This window comes from Diorhabda carinulata, chromosome 5 (assembly GCF_026250575.1).
Source record: "Diorhabda carinulata isolate Delta chromosome 5, icDioCari1.1, whole genome shotgun sequence".
Lineage (NCBI taxonomy): Eukaryota > Metazoa > Arthropoda > Insecta > Coleoptera > Chrysomelidae > Diorhabda > Diorhabda carinulata.
The window spans coordinates 29078845-29093380 of record NC_079464.1 but is presented as its reverse complement, the minus strand read 5'-3'; the positions used below and the strand labels follow the sequence as shown (position 1 = coordinate 29093380).

Here is a 14536-nt window from a genome sequence, read left to right as displayed (position 1 = left end):
ATGTAAAAAATTTCAATACACAAAATTGTATAAGAACATCCTCGTTTAAAAATATTTATTATTCAATCCCGCTATAAAATTTGACACTTTAAGTCACTCCTTGACATTAAGAAACGTCACTTTTTTCATAACCTTCAATTATCAGTTATGAAAAGTAGTTGTGTAAAAACTATTGAAGTTTCAAAGAATAATTCTAGTATCTAGTTACGTAAATAACTACAGATTTGTTCTTGGTAGCTGCACTGGCAAAACTAGACAGGAAGTGTATACTTAAAACGTTCTTTATAGCAGAACCAGCGCTAGTGTCACTGTTCTTAGTAGCACTGAAAGAGAACTAGTTCACTCGTCACTGTACTGCTTGCACTGGATCTAGAGTCAGTGCAAGACAGTGCAATAAGTGTAATCTGGAAACGGTGGTACTAAATCTTCTTCATCGGACGAATGTAAAATATCAAAAAGTACTAAATCGTTTTCTGTTATTGTTAATACTACAAGGGCCTGAATCACATCAAATACAACAATCAACAAATGCTCCAGTGCCCTCTGCACTATATCCGATCGAACTAATTCTATACACTCATGAACTGGCCTGCACTGGTCCAGTTCCAGCGCAGCTACCAAGAACAAACCTTATTAAACAACACGTACATTAATCAAACATAACTTTCAAAGTTACTTAATAAAAGAACAATAATTTTAAAAAAATTTATTATAACAATAAATAAAATTCTACATTATTTTAACGCATAATAATTTTACATCTATAGAAATATCTTTGGCACAATGTTCGTAGATATTTAAAGAAAATAGATTCGACATACACAAGGTGTTTTACAGCAAACGAAACACAGAGTTGATATTCAAAAATGGAGAGAGAGGCACTTGAACAAGCTATCATACTTCGATCTCTCTATCTTTAATATTAACTCTATGAAACAAAACGAGCGGTAAGATATTGTGAAAGTACTTTTGGAAAGCCCCCTGTAAACGCATTTAACCATATGAATGCGAAAATGAGTACAACGCTTCGGGTAATTATGAATTTTTAATACACACCATAAACTATTTTTTATTAAGATGATATCAGCGTAACTTTCCTATTATTTATGTTTTTACTTCTTTTTACCTCTAGCAAGACCGGTATCAGGGTTTTGCAGATTAACGTGGGAAGGGCCAAACTATCACATGACCTGACCCACGCTAAAGCTGCACAACTCGAAGCGGATCTTCTTATCGTTTCAGAACCCAATAAAAAACTGACTGAGGGGGATGGTTGGGTTGAGGTTTTTCTCTGATTACAAAATATTTGTGAAACGTTTCTCTCTGCAAATAAAAAGATTATAAAAAAATTATATTTTATTCCACTAACACCAACTACTACTCTTCGGTAATTCCTAATTTTTCTAGACTCTCACGTACATTTATTGTAACAATTATTGCAATTGTACAAAATCTAAAAACCCAAAGTGTACATGAGATAATTTCTCGTGTATCAGGGAATATTATATCCTGAACGTTTGCAGCCATATGACATCGATCTTCGATGTTGTTAGATTTATTGTCATAATTGTGTTTTGAATTTCGTTTGTGTTGCAATTGTGACAAAATTTTCTATCATAATTAACCACCAAAAAGAGAGTACCGAACATTACGTTAAAAATTTAAATCAAGTTTTCAAATTAAACTATTGGTTTACTTGATTGTAACCAATGTCATAATTTTGTGGTAACAGTGGGAAAAAATTACAACAAGGCAACCATGCAAACCAGCTGCTATGTTTTGTAAATAAAAATCATAAGAAACAAATAGCTGTGTTAAAACACCTTGTTTTTATTTACGTTATATCTAAATATAAAATAACCTCCAAAATTAATGCACTAACAAAACGTTATTTTTCTTTTCAATATTTTTTGACAATGCTTAGTTTTTGGAGATTACTTTTTTATTACAAATCACACGAAGAAAGTGGAACTTTAAATATTTGGCATCTGCGACATTAAATATTATAAAATTCGTTATTACAATATCAAAGCAAATAACAGTATCACTAATAGAAATCACTACTTTGACTAAGTTTTTATTGAAGATCAAAAAAATATTTCTATTGGAAACTCGATCAGACCAACTGCTAAGAATTATCGAGATGATTTAAAGATATAGCGATGGAGAGTATGATATAATTATTTCTGTATCAAACACCCTCTCTGTTATACTTTATTAGAAATCATTAGAAATTTTTGGACTTGTAACTATTTCACTTATTTCGAGCATAAATGATATTCAGACAAGAAGACTGGAAGTGGTTCAATCTTACACAGAATTTGGCATACTTGAAGTAATTATAAAGGAAGAAATATTTCTCTTATTTTTTGATTATTTGAAAACTCAGGGAAACTTCAGTTTTCTCGGATTTGGATATTCCGGTGTTTCTATGGAACCTTTACCAAACTTTAATTCCAAAAAATCTCTAATATTATTAGGACTCGGTACAGTTCTCCCAATGAAATCAATACTAGACATTGGGTGCAAAAAATGTTCAGGAAACTCCATATTTTTATGACTAGTATACCAAGAATCTTTACTCATAGTGCCGTTTTTTGAATAGAAAGGAAATAGGTTGACAAATATTCTATTAGTTTTACTAAAATGTACTCTGTAGAAATTACCTTCAGTAGCTTTTTCCCACAGAAACCCTTTCGAATCGATTACAGGTTTTGTTTTGGCCATTTTCAACCAAGAACATCTGTCTTGATCTTCTCTTATGAATCCCACATCAACGTCATGGTCCCACGGTAGTATATCTCCGTTTCTCATTGCTCCCAATAAACTTCCAGCTTCTAACCAGTAGCGGATACCAGTTTCATCCAAAATACTGAATAAATGTTTTGCAGTTTTTCGCAAATTCGATAAACAACAAGGTGGCGTCCACTTTTTTTCATATAAATAAGAAGGCATGGAATCCAAGATTGTTCCAAAACATCTAGATGTTTCCTTGGTACAACCATACCTATAATTCAAGTACAAAAATTACAAAAAACTTTTGTAATTGTGCGAAAATAACTTGCCACTCAGTTATTCCTGTTTCTCTAACAACTTGTTTGATTTTAAAGGTATTATATAGTTGTTTTAACCGTTCTGCTTGTACTTGATTCTGCCTCCACTGGGCATGATGAGATCGAAATATAGGCTTGCCTTCATGAAAAAATGCACCTTTGATTATGTTTACCTAAAAATTATAAAAATTAACCCAAACATCGTTAAGATGTTCCTTAAAGAAATATCTTTTAAAGACATTATCATGGCAATTTTTTTATATTAACCAAATATCTACAATGATTTCTCCATTTATCTTTCTGATTATGAACATACTCGTGTTTGGTGATTCAAAAATAAAATGTCACTATGTTCATGCAACCCAACTACCTTATGAATTTGCGCAATAATTTCAAAGAATGATTTGAAGATAATAGTGTCCCAATGTATTTCGAAAGATTATAATTTTTGAAAAACAAACTCTTATTGTCTTCTCAATTAAAGAAAACCATGACCATGAATCTTTATATAAATAGAATCGAGCAAAAATACATTCAAAACAAACTCATACAAATCTAATTCATATCTTCAAGCAAGCAAATGACAATGAGAAGTATACACTAAAATAATAGAGTAAAAACTAAATCTATTGAATATTGAAACAATAAGTAAAAAGCTAACAAAAAATATGTTCTATCTACTCAATTTTCAAAAACGAGCAGCATCAATAAACAAATAGACATTTCTGTACCTTTATCTTTAAAGCTGCTGTTTGAAGATAAAGAGAATGTGGGAATGGCATTAAAAAAGCGTTAGATAACATCCTTAAAGTTGTAGTTTCCAACAAAATAACGTGTTTTCCGGACACGGCGTCACAAACCATACTTTTCATCAAATCATACTTTAATGTCCATTCACGAATATTAATACTCATTCTTAAACATTCCAGAGTGTTTTTATTATTTTTAACAGCAGCAACAACAATACTTCTTGGAAATTTCACAATGGCATTAACCATACTTTGTAGACTCTGCCTTGATGTAATTCTCGTCGAATCAGGAACAAACAGTACATATTTAGACCTTATGTCGCTAACAGAATATTGGTCTATGTAGCTAGTTTTTAGCTCAGGAGACAGCTTTACAAATTTAATATACGGAAGTGTATTATTTGTTAAAGTAACATCTAAAGGAGGGTACGGAAGCTCGTCGTACATTATAACTACGTGCATAGTTGCAAAAGTATTTATAAATGAATAAGAGGTTAGAGTCACATCATTTTCGTGTAATTCAAAGTCTCTTATTATAACTGTAACTAATTCACTCAAATGCTTTTTAGGCGACTTCGAAACTGGTGGAAGCATCAGTTTATCTTCGATATTTGTTTGTATTAGGCCAGAAAATAAACGAGAAGCGTAGTAAAATGTTAATATTTTTATTATGATTAGAATGATTAAAAATGGAAATGATTTGAAAGATCTTAAACGCATAATAGAAATCAACTTACGAGGCGATATTTAATTCAAAACTTAGGATTATTAACGTTTTATTTTTGCTTAAATCATATTTGTTGATTTCACAGAACTAAATGAGTGCACGTTAACCTAATATTTTTCTAAAATATTATGTCATATAGGAGCTTCGAGAGTTTGCGTAGAAATAGGAAGAATGTATGTACTCATAAAGTGTAACTCACTATTTATTAATAATATTATAAAACATATGAATTCAGCAATTTTTATGTAAAATATAATAAATATAAACAATTATTCAAAACTATACTTATCTCTACCTTTTGTTTAGTTTTATGATTACAATTATTTTTGTACTCTTCTTCTATTTTAATTTAGTTTGGCTTTTACTATTTCAGCTATCTAGTAAAAAATTGAAATTTAGTCAGTATCAAAAAATGTGGTACAATTCATATAATTGATTCAAAAACAATAATATAAGTTACGTAACTTACATTCAATTGAACATTTTATTCTATCATTATTCTTAGTTTTCTAGATATTATTACTTAATTTCGAACCATACAGAAAACAAAATAGGATACTTGTGCCAAATCGATTAAATATTTAATAAAATCAAATAATTTATGAAATATATACAAATTTGGTATTTCATTATCTTGGATAAACATTTATTGAATAGATACAATCTAAATTAGAAAGACTTTTCGCTTAATTACCCAATTAAATTTATCAATGTGTATCTGATTGCTCGATTGCTGTCTGTTTACAAGTAATAAGTAGCTAAGCATCAATCAGCTGTTCATGACACTTCGGAAGCTCGTTTTAAAGACATAATTTTTGTCAACAAAGACGATTTTTGGTGGATGAGTTTTCCACCTATGTAAAAATGGCCATGCCATCTATTAATCCTGTTAATTATATAATTGAAAGACAGTATAAAGACAATATTTTTATAAAAAATAAATTGGTTAGTGCTAGATTATCGAAAGCAAGGAATTTATACAGGAAAGATTTGCTTGCACATTATGGGTGTGTGAATGCGATAGAATTTTCCGTCGACGGTGAATATTTAGTTTCTGGTAAGTCCTTTTTATGTAATCATTATATTAGACATATTATAAATAATATACTTATTCGACGAAAAAATGGCGAAGACAATATTTCATACTGGCACAATATGTCAATTGATACAATCTGTATAGTAATTAATAAAATTTATTTTATAAGCTCAATGTGTGCTGACAACATACGCGGCACCTATCACATAAAATTTTCTCTAGTTGAAATATTTTCAATCTGAATTAATTAAAAATATTTAAGTATCTAAAATTATATATCCAGAAATAGGTACCATGAAATTATTATTAGAGGTTTTCTCAATCTAAGGGAATCTTATTTTATATATTTTCCATCAAAATGTGAAAAATTTTCATAGATAAATTTTGTCTGATTTTATAGATTTCATCTAATTTGAATTTATAATATTTGACCCCCTACAGTTTTTTTTATTAATTTCTAATTTACTTTAGTACAGTAATCAGTAAAAATTGTGTATTTAAAAAGAATTTTGAGGCATCTAATAACGACTTTCAGATGTAAGATCCTTTGGTTCTAAATATTTATTAAGCAACAGGGTGTTTATTTATTCTTTTGCTAATAAATCTTATTTGTCGAAATTGCAGACTTTTTACTAGGACTAAGGAGATTTATGTAATCTTAATCTTATGACATTAATTCTTATTATTTTTTATTAGCAATAATACTTGAAACTTGTATTCATACTAGATATTTCTTTATATATAAACCTCCCATATTCTAATGAGGGTGCCATCTTTTTGTGTTTATTCCTCTATGTCCTTTCCCATTTACTTGATCTTTCATTTCAATAAATAATTTCACACCATATTTATATAATTGTCAAGGAAATAAAAACAATTCTTGAAATAAAGTTTCCAAGTATTTTTCTTGAAATATATTTTTCAAAATCTAGTATATAATTTTAGGTGGAGATGATAAACGAGTACTTCTTTGGTATGTTCCTGGAGCGATCTATGATCAGGGCTCTCCAGTTGTTATGACAGCACCTCACAGGAGTAACATATTTTGTTTAACTTTTGATTCTTGTAATGAAAAAATCTTCTCTGGTGGAAATGATGATCAAGTACTTATTCATCAAATAGAAAGGTAATTTTTTTATATGTTTACAAAAAATCGAAAAAAAATGAAAAAATAAAAGAGGATATTTAAAAATAATTCAAATAGTAATAGATACATTTAATTAACAGAATTTTTTGTGAAAATTATGGATGTAGGCTTCAAGATTAACATTTAAATTTGTTAAATGATGTTTTAATTATTAACTAGTGATTAGAGAACAATTCTCATAATCAGGACTGATTTTTGTGGTAAAGCAAAGGTTTGTTATATCTACTTTGAATTTCCAAGGATTTGTAATGCACAATCATAAAGAGATGACTAAAAGTCTAATGCTAGGTCTGGAGAGGTTGTCTTAGTGCTCATAGGTACATATTAGAGGCACAAATTGTACTTTTGGCTTCGTTTGCAGAAGAAAATCTCTACAATTGTAAAATTATTTTGAATTAAGCAATGGTGTGGTCAACTAACAGTTTCTCCACCTTACCTTTACACCTTTGAAATTCATTGTAATGTGATGCTAGGTCTGAAGAGATCATTTTAATGCTCATAGGTATATATTAGAGACTCAAATTGTACTTTTGTGTCCCTTTGTAGAAGATTTTTTTTTAAATTATTTTGAAGATATAGAAAAACTAAGCCATGGTGTATTCAGCTAACAGATCTTAATCTAATAGAGCTTCTCCACCTCAAAATTTACATTTACACCTTTGAAGTATCAATAATATAAAACATATATTTTAGTCGAAGTTTAACAACTAGTATTCCACATGATAAGCCAGTTTATGGTGTGAGCATTCACCCTCAGAATGATAACATTATCTCCACAGCCGGAGAAGATGGTAGAATATTGTTATTTGATATTAGAGAAGTTCCTAATCAAGGTGATATAAATTTGGGAAACAAAAGTATCACTCAATAAGTGATTATTTGATCTGTTTTAGAAGTTCAAGTAGTTGCCCAAGAAAATAGTGGTTTTCACTCTGTGATGTTCAACCCAATGAAACCGAGATACCTTGTAACAGCAAATTCTGAGGAAGGTATAGGTCTTTGGGATTGTAGGAAACCCAAAAAGTAACTAGTACAAATTTAGTAGTACTTTCAATACAAGAAATTATATTTTTTAGTCAACTTATCCGTTATGATACTCAAAGTGGTAAAACTAGTGGAATAAGTGCTTGTTTTGATAGTACAGGAAAAAAGGTTTTGGCTCTAAGGCGTCGTTTACCGCCTGTTTTATATTTGGCCGAAAATGAAAATGCCGTATGTCAATTCTATCATCCGCAATATTATAATTCCTGTACCATGAAGACGTGTTGTTTTGCTGGAAGTAATGATGAATATATCCTTAGCGGATCTGACGATTTTAATTTATATATGTGGAAAATACCGATGGATGAAAGTAAGAAATACTCAAAAAAGCAATCGAATAGTTTTAATTTTTAATGGCGTTTTTAGGCGAATGGGGTAGTTCTCATATGGTATTAAGGGGTCATAGGTCTATAGTTAATCAAGTACGTTATAACAGCCATAATAATTTCATAGCCTCTTCTGGTGTCGAGAAAATGATAAAGGTAGTTTTTTATTTTTTTTTAAATAGTGTTAATTACATATTGTATTTTTTTATTTAGCTCTGGAGTCCGGTACCTGTTGGAAATTGGCGTGGTTCTATCCTTAAGGAACATACTGAACCTGTTAGAAAAATATATACTCATGACGATTACATGAGTTTAGTTGGTAATACCGATGTGAGTATAACTTTATTTTTTTTATTTTTCCAATTGCAGCAAATATATTTAAATAAGTCATCAATGATGTATATTTATTCCTATTTTCTTTTATGTGAATTTTTATACCTCTTTATATACAGGTTACTTCTAATTTTTTGCAAAAAAGTCTCAGGTGATTGTTTGTGTAAATTATGATGGGACTTTCTTATTACAACATTTATAGCATCCCCCTACTAGACGGTCATTTATATTGAGATTTTATTTTTTTTTTCACAAATTTAACTGAAGATAGAAACTTGAAATTTTGTATATTCAGTACAATAGCGAAGATATAACTCCTGGTATTTTTTAAATACTCCTGTTGCGTTAGAAGGGGTTGAAATTGTTAACCCTTATTTTTTTTATTATCAAATCTTTTTTTTTAGAGGTTTGATTTCATGAAATGAACTTGAAGTTTCTGTTTATTCAAAAAAATTTCTTATTTCTGAATTTTTTCCTAGAATCAATAGATTTGGAGATTGTTTCATCCCATGACTTTTTAATCTATTTTCCAACTATTGTGATGTTAGTTTTATACAAACGGCAAGCGAATCATAAAATATATTGCAAAATTTTGGTATATCTAATTATTAATAATGATTTTCAGCGTATAAATCACGATTATAGTGATCAATCAACTTGCGAAGATTCGAAAATGATGGCGTTTTTTGATTCGTTGATACAAAGAGAAATCGAAGGGTGGGATTCCCAAACTGACGGCACCTTTTCGACTGATAGTGATAGCGAAGAAGAAGTAAATTGACCGTTTATTCCATATAACAAGTTTTAACTAATCTGTTTTGATTTTTATAGGATTGGTCTAAACTTATTTCTAAAATATTTAAGAACGGTAGATGTAATTCGGATGAACCAAAGAAATATCGATCGAATAGGATAACTCAATTAATTTCGAAAAAAAAGAATACGCTAGCCAAGTTGGCCCATAGTAAATCTTCCAGTTATAGAAAAAAGTGAGTAAACATGTAAAAATTTAGATGTTATATATCTTTTCTGACCTATAAAGGGCCAATAAAGTGGTAGTATGTAAAGAGAGACCACTATTTATACATATATTTTTGGTTATTGCATTTTTCTCTATTATGGGTGTGAATTATAGTATTGATACATATCAGGAATCAATTATTTTTACAAAAATTAAGATTTATAATTCCCTACTCAAAATTATTGTCTTCTGTCTAAAATTATCTACCAACTTTATTTTCCTACTGTTGTCTAGACTTTATTGGCAATCTGGAGTCATGGAATATTCTCTAGATCAATTCCGGAATCATTTAAAAGACTTTTTATGACATAATGAGCACAATGGACCTATTAGAAGATTTATGTGTCCAGTGGTCCCTTACTATCAACTGATTTTGTATTTTTATTAAAGGAAGGAAATTTTCAACTGTAAATGATGAAATTATTTTTTTTAGATATCATCAGAAGGTTCATAAAAGAAAATCTACTAAATCTAAGTACGGTAAACATAATGGTTTTCACAAAAAATCTCATAAAAAGTGTCCAGAAAGAGATTGTTCGATGCCATCTAGGAAACACAAGAAATCAAATGGTAGACCATCAAAATATTTTACTAGAAGTGTGAAAAATATGACTGATAATGATTCAACTGAGAATTCTCTCGATACACCTAGTACTAGTACTGGAATTACTAGTTCGGAAAGATCCATTTTCAGGTAAATAATCAGTGAAAGGATACTTACACATATTGTGAATTATCTAGAGTTATTTACCTGAGGATAGCAATAATTTTTCTATGTACAGCCCTATGGTGTTGACTGAAGACAATAAAATTTCCTCAAACGGTATTTAAAAGGGTTTTCAGAGATTCAAAAATTTATAATCAGGCACATTCTTTGTCTTCGAAGAATATTTGAAAAAAAATTTATATATAAAGATTAAAATTCCTGTAGCATCATTATTATTATAATAATACTTTTTTTCAAAAAAACTACACTTTATTTTAGATAAAAAATAAAATTTTTGACATACATTAGGCCTTTAAATAATATTTGAGGGTGGAGATGTTTGGTACACTTTTCTTTTTAATTTTAGCTACAATTTCAGAAACAGTGTCAATAGAAAAAGCACTTCTTTTGCTTTATAATTGTGCTCTTTTAAAAATGTGTAAAAGAAAAAATAAAATTATTCTGATATGCTTCTCTCCGTTATGTATGTCCCAATCCTTGCCCTGCCCGGCCCTCAGGTGGTTTTTAGATACTGTTAGGGGGGGTTTGGGGAACATAAACAACATAAAATTACTAAAATGTTTATATTTTTACAATGTTATCATATATACCTGTATTTGGTAATAATTTTTTATTACAGATATGTGAAAAATGTATCTAAAGATCTATTAGTGTTGTTTTCTTCTTTTTCATTATTGTTAAACTATTTGCTTCTTCAACAGACTTCCTTCGCTTTTCTTCTTCCTTTTTACCTTTACCTTGGCTTCTTCTTCTTCAAACTGTCATATTTCCTCTGCATAGTTGTTGATCGGAAATAAAATCAAGACTTTTCAAGGGTAAACTCATTTGTTTTGAATAACCTCACTAAATTCATAAAATCTCATAAACATTATATTTAAGGTTAGGTTGCTGCTTTGGAGAGAAATTAACTTCTTAAACCTAACTTTGCAAAATCAAATCATGATGTTTTAAACCTCCCAAAGATTTTTTACTAAATATACTTACTAATAAATTTTTTTATTTCTAGTCATATCTACTTGAAAATTATGTTTTTAAACCATTATTTTCCCCATTTTTAAGGTTGTTTTAATTCTTGTAGGGGTGAAAGTGAAATTCAAGTGTCTGTATACTTTCTAACGAAACTATTTTCTATCAACCCTGTTTTACTAATATTTTTCAAACTTATAGAGGGTTGAATGTAGTTTCCCTATGTGTTTTTTTTTCATTCTATACACTGTGAAAATATGCATTTGCACCTCGAAAACAAGATTTATACCTTTTATCTACTTATTGTAGATTGAAATTTTTATTTCCAGTCAACTCTAGTTCAATATTATTTGACTTTTGACCCTTTTTCTGAGATTATTACCATACTTGCAGGGGTGAAAGTGGAACTCTTGTCTCTATATATGCTGTAGAAAAAAAATTATTCTGCTTTACTTTTTGGAAACTGAATTTATTCTACTTTGTATTGGAGCTTTTCCAATATTGATCAATTCTGTTCCATTACTGTTTTTCAAACTAGATTTTAACAGTAATAAAAAAAATGATTCAAACAATTTGGAAGATTCTGTATCAATTAATATTTCATTGTTTAACATCAATTGAAATTTACCATAGTGACCTTAATGTCTCTGCAGATTCTTCCTCAGGAAGTGGTATTAAGCATGACTTAGAGTATATATATGCCATGGTACACCATTAACCATATTTATACTTACCATTAATGGGTTTTCCATAACATCAACATTAATGTTTTTCAAATTAACTGTACTTTATCAATGTTTCTCTTATTTTAAAATACCCTGTATAATATCATTTTATATTGTTGGAATAAGGGTATAATATTCGTTATATATTCTTCTTAAAAATTTTAGACTGATTGAACAAGACTCAGATGACGATGCTAGAAATATGAATGAAATAGATGGAAATGAAGAATTGGAAGCTAATAATCTTGTAAATATTTTACCTACTCCCTTAAACGGTTCCAGAGATAGTTTGATAAATATATTGGAAGTAGCCAACGGAAATACTAGTAGTAGAACATTGAGGTGAAATAAAAAACATTCGTACTTTATGTGAACATGCATCTATTTGTTATTTTAGATCTTCTACATCGGCTGCTCGCCTCACATTAAATGAAGATCCTCGTCGAGTCCAAATGAACGGTGCGAACTCCTTGACCGGTTCTCCTGACAATCCCGATCAGGGTTTCAGCGAAACTAGCGATAGCGATTTCGAGTATGCGTCCACACCAGCGAAACGTCGACTCGTCAGCGTTTCGGATTCGGGCTGCGGGACCGGTCCTAGTTCAAGTAGTAGTATAGGTTCATCGAAAACTGCCCATAGATTACAACCGCATTGTTCCAACGACGAAAGAAGTCCAGACAGTGAGAGGTGTAGGAAGAAATGTAGGTATACTATGAGGAAAGCGAAAAGGGTTAAAAAGAAAATCGGTGTTGATTCCGATGAGAATTGAATTTTTGCTTTTATTTTCATTTGATCCATTGCTTTTCTTTATTTCAATGATAAATTTAGCACAGTTATTTTAAAGGGTTGATCTTTCCAGTATTGGATTAAAAATATCGGGTTAATTTTACCACTATGGTAAATAAACTATTTAATAAAATATTTCCAAGGTCGTATATATGTATAGGTGATTAGGGTGATGAATCACTAGTAGTTCTTTTATTCCTGATCCTTCAATAAATTTTATTACATCCACTGCCTTCAGTTTTTCTTGTTCTTTCCAGTGCTACCAGTTGTGTATCCCTGTAGTACTTGAGGGTTACATAAATTATAGTCTCCAGGACTTGTATAGAGAAGAAGAAATATAATGTTCTTATCAATTCAGTTTCTATGATAAGATTACAATTTTTGATTTTTTATTCATCATCAGTGTTGTTGTTTGTACTTTAAAGTAAAAGTATCCATTTGGTTTTAAAATCTTCAGAAAGGTTATATTACTTACATTAACTTGTTCAATAATTTGTTTACTTGAACAAAAATCACTAGCAGCACAAGAATTTCTTTTTCTGGTTTATCAAATTTTATTTATATAATTCTAATATAGAAGTTTGTTACTTTTTTTGATTTCAAACAATTTTGAATACAACCACTTTTTCCAAATTATTTATATAGTGTAGAAACTGTCCAATTTGCATGAATACAAAAAATTTTTTTCTTTATTGGTATGAATAACTCCCCAAATATCATTTTGAAAATTTGTACATAATCCTACCAAGAGTGGCCCCATCTGCAAGAAAACATCTAAATACCACTTTTCAATATTTTTTATAATCCTAGTAATAGTGGTTTGTTTAGAAATTATTTATCGATATAGGTGACACCCGAAATACCATTTTTCCAAATTTTGATGCCACAACAGTATATTTAGTGAAAACTTTCAAATTTCCACGAACATGAATAAATGCATCATTTATTGATATTAAAGACCTCCTCAATATCATTTTTCGTATAATTCTACCTCTAACTGCAATAGTACAAGTAAATTAATTATTTATTGATGACGGTGACATATGAAATACCATTTTTCAAAATTTTCAATAATTCTAAACCAGTATATGGTGTAGAAAAAATATTATTTTTCCAGTAATCCTACCCCTATATGCAAAAGTACAAGAACAGCCAAAAGAGCTAAAGACAAATTTCCACAAAATTCTTTTAGTGTATCAGGAATTCAGTAGATCAAAATTAAGTTTAATTTGAAATTTCTGTTTAGTAAAATTTTCATACTACTGTAACTGATAATTTTTGATTTTGCAGTATTTTTTTTTATTTCTTAAATGCTTTTTTGTAGTATTTCCAATAATCGTGCTAAGTTTATCGATTTTTTTTTTCAATTTGGAGGAAGTTTTATGAAAAATATAAATTCTGGTGAAATATTCCTACTTTAATTACCAAATTAAATCGATTTATATTGAGTTTTAGTATCCCTCGGAATATTAGCTTAAATAAGTTGAAGGAATGTTTCGGAGCCTCCAAATTTTTCTCTCCACAAATTATAGTCTTGTTAAAGTTGATTTTTTCTATTTATAATTTTCTGTATTATCATACAAATTATATCTATAAAAAAAATAAAAATTTGGTTTTATTTCTTATAAGTACATAATATATCATTTAACTGTGTTTTTATTATTGATATGCAATTTAGCATTCCGATAACCTTACCTACTACACCGTTATGGCTCGATACAAGTTTCGACGAGTTGTAGGTATATAAAACACATCAAACTAAAAAGTTAAACATAATTTTTAGTTTGATGTGCTTAGTTTTTTAGTCATATCATATTTTAAGTAAATTGACTGGGTGTTGCCATAAAGAAGAAGCGTTGTGATCATAAATATACGGAGCGGCTATTTTTAGGTAATAA

The 14536-nt window shown here is 29.4% G+C and overlaps 2 protein-coding genes across 4 annotated transcripts; one reads left to right on the top strand and one right to left on the bottom strand.

Moving 5' to 3' along the window:
- Positions 1 to 691: 691 nt before the first annotated feature.
- On the bottom strand, positions 692 to 4773 carry LOC130893817 (ribitol 5-phosphate transferase FKRP). Of its 3 annotated transcripts, none has more exons than XM_057800214.1 (4): positions 3785 to 4773; positions 3066 to 3226; positions 2667 to 3007; positions 692 to 1323 (listed from the first exon to the last, which is right to left on the bottom strand). In XM_057800214.1, exons 1-4 carry the CDS (start codon positions 4520 to 4522, stop codon positions 1073 to 1075), a joined length of 1491 nt encoding a protein of 496 aa, XP_057656197.1. In that variant the 5' UTR covers positions 4523 to 4773; the 3' UTR covers positions 692 to 1072. The 3 variants fall into 3 exon arrangements, 2 of the variants coding, with proteins under 2 accessions (XP_057656197.1, XP_057656196.1); XR_009059252.1 differs by having other exon boundaries at positions 1207 to 1323; positions 1382 to 3007; XM_057800213.1 differs by having other exon boundaries at positions 692 to 3007.
- A 505-nt stretch (positions 4774 to 5278) lies between these two features.
- On the top strand, positions 5279 to 14246 carry LOC130894284 (DDB1- and CUL4-associated factor 5). Its single transcript, XM_057800998.1, has 12 exons — positions 5279 to 5586; positions 6511 to 6691; positions 7406 to 7545; positions 7606 to 7735; positions 7789 to 8063; positions 8120 to 8235; positions 8293 to 8409; positions 9038 to 9184; positions 9244 to 9401; positions 9867 to 10127; positions 12017 to 12193; positions 12249 to 14246. Exons 1-12 carry the CDS (start codon positions 5394 to 5396, stop codon positions 12619 to 12621), a joined length of 2268 nt encoding a protein of 755 aa, XP_057656981.1. The 5' UTR covers positions 5279 to 5393; the 3' UTR covers positions 12622 to 14246.
- The last annotated feature ends 290 nt before the right edge of the window (positions 14247 to 14536 follow it).

What these genes read in the sequence shown, in the direction of transcription:
- LOC130893817 (XM_057800213.1), bottom strand. Translation starts at nt 4,522, where the DNA reads ATGCGTTTAAGATCTTTCAAATCATTTCCATTTTTAATCATTCTAATC. An exon ending in CAGCAGCTTTAAAGATAAAG is followed by an intron (nt 3,227 to 3,784) that starts GTACAGAAATGT and finishes TATAATTTTTAG; the next exon opens with GTAAACATAATCAAAGGTGC. An exon ending in GAAACAGGAATAACTGAGTG is followed by an intron (nt 3,008 to 3,065) that starts GCAAGTTATTTT and finishes CTTGAATTATAG; the next exon opens with GTATGGTTGTACCAAGGAAA.
- LOC130894284 (XM_057800998.1), top strand. Translation starts at nt 5,394, where the DNA reads ATGGCCATGCCATCTATTAATCCTGTTAATTATATAATTGAAAGACAG. An exon ending in GAAAATACCGATGGATGAAA is followed by an intron (nt 8,064 to 8,119) that starts GTAAGAAATACT and finishes TGGCGTTTTTAG; the next exon opens with GCGAATGGGGTAGTTCTCAT. An exon ending in ACTAGTAGTAGAACATTGAG is followed by an intron (nt 12,194 to 12,248) that starts GTGAAATAAAAA and finishes TTGTTATTTTAG; the next exon opens with ATCTTCTACATCGGCTGCTC.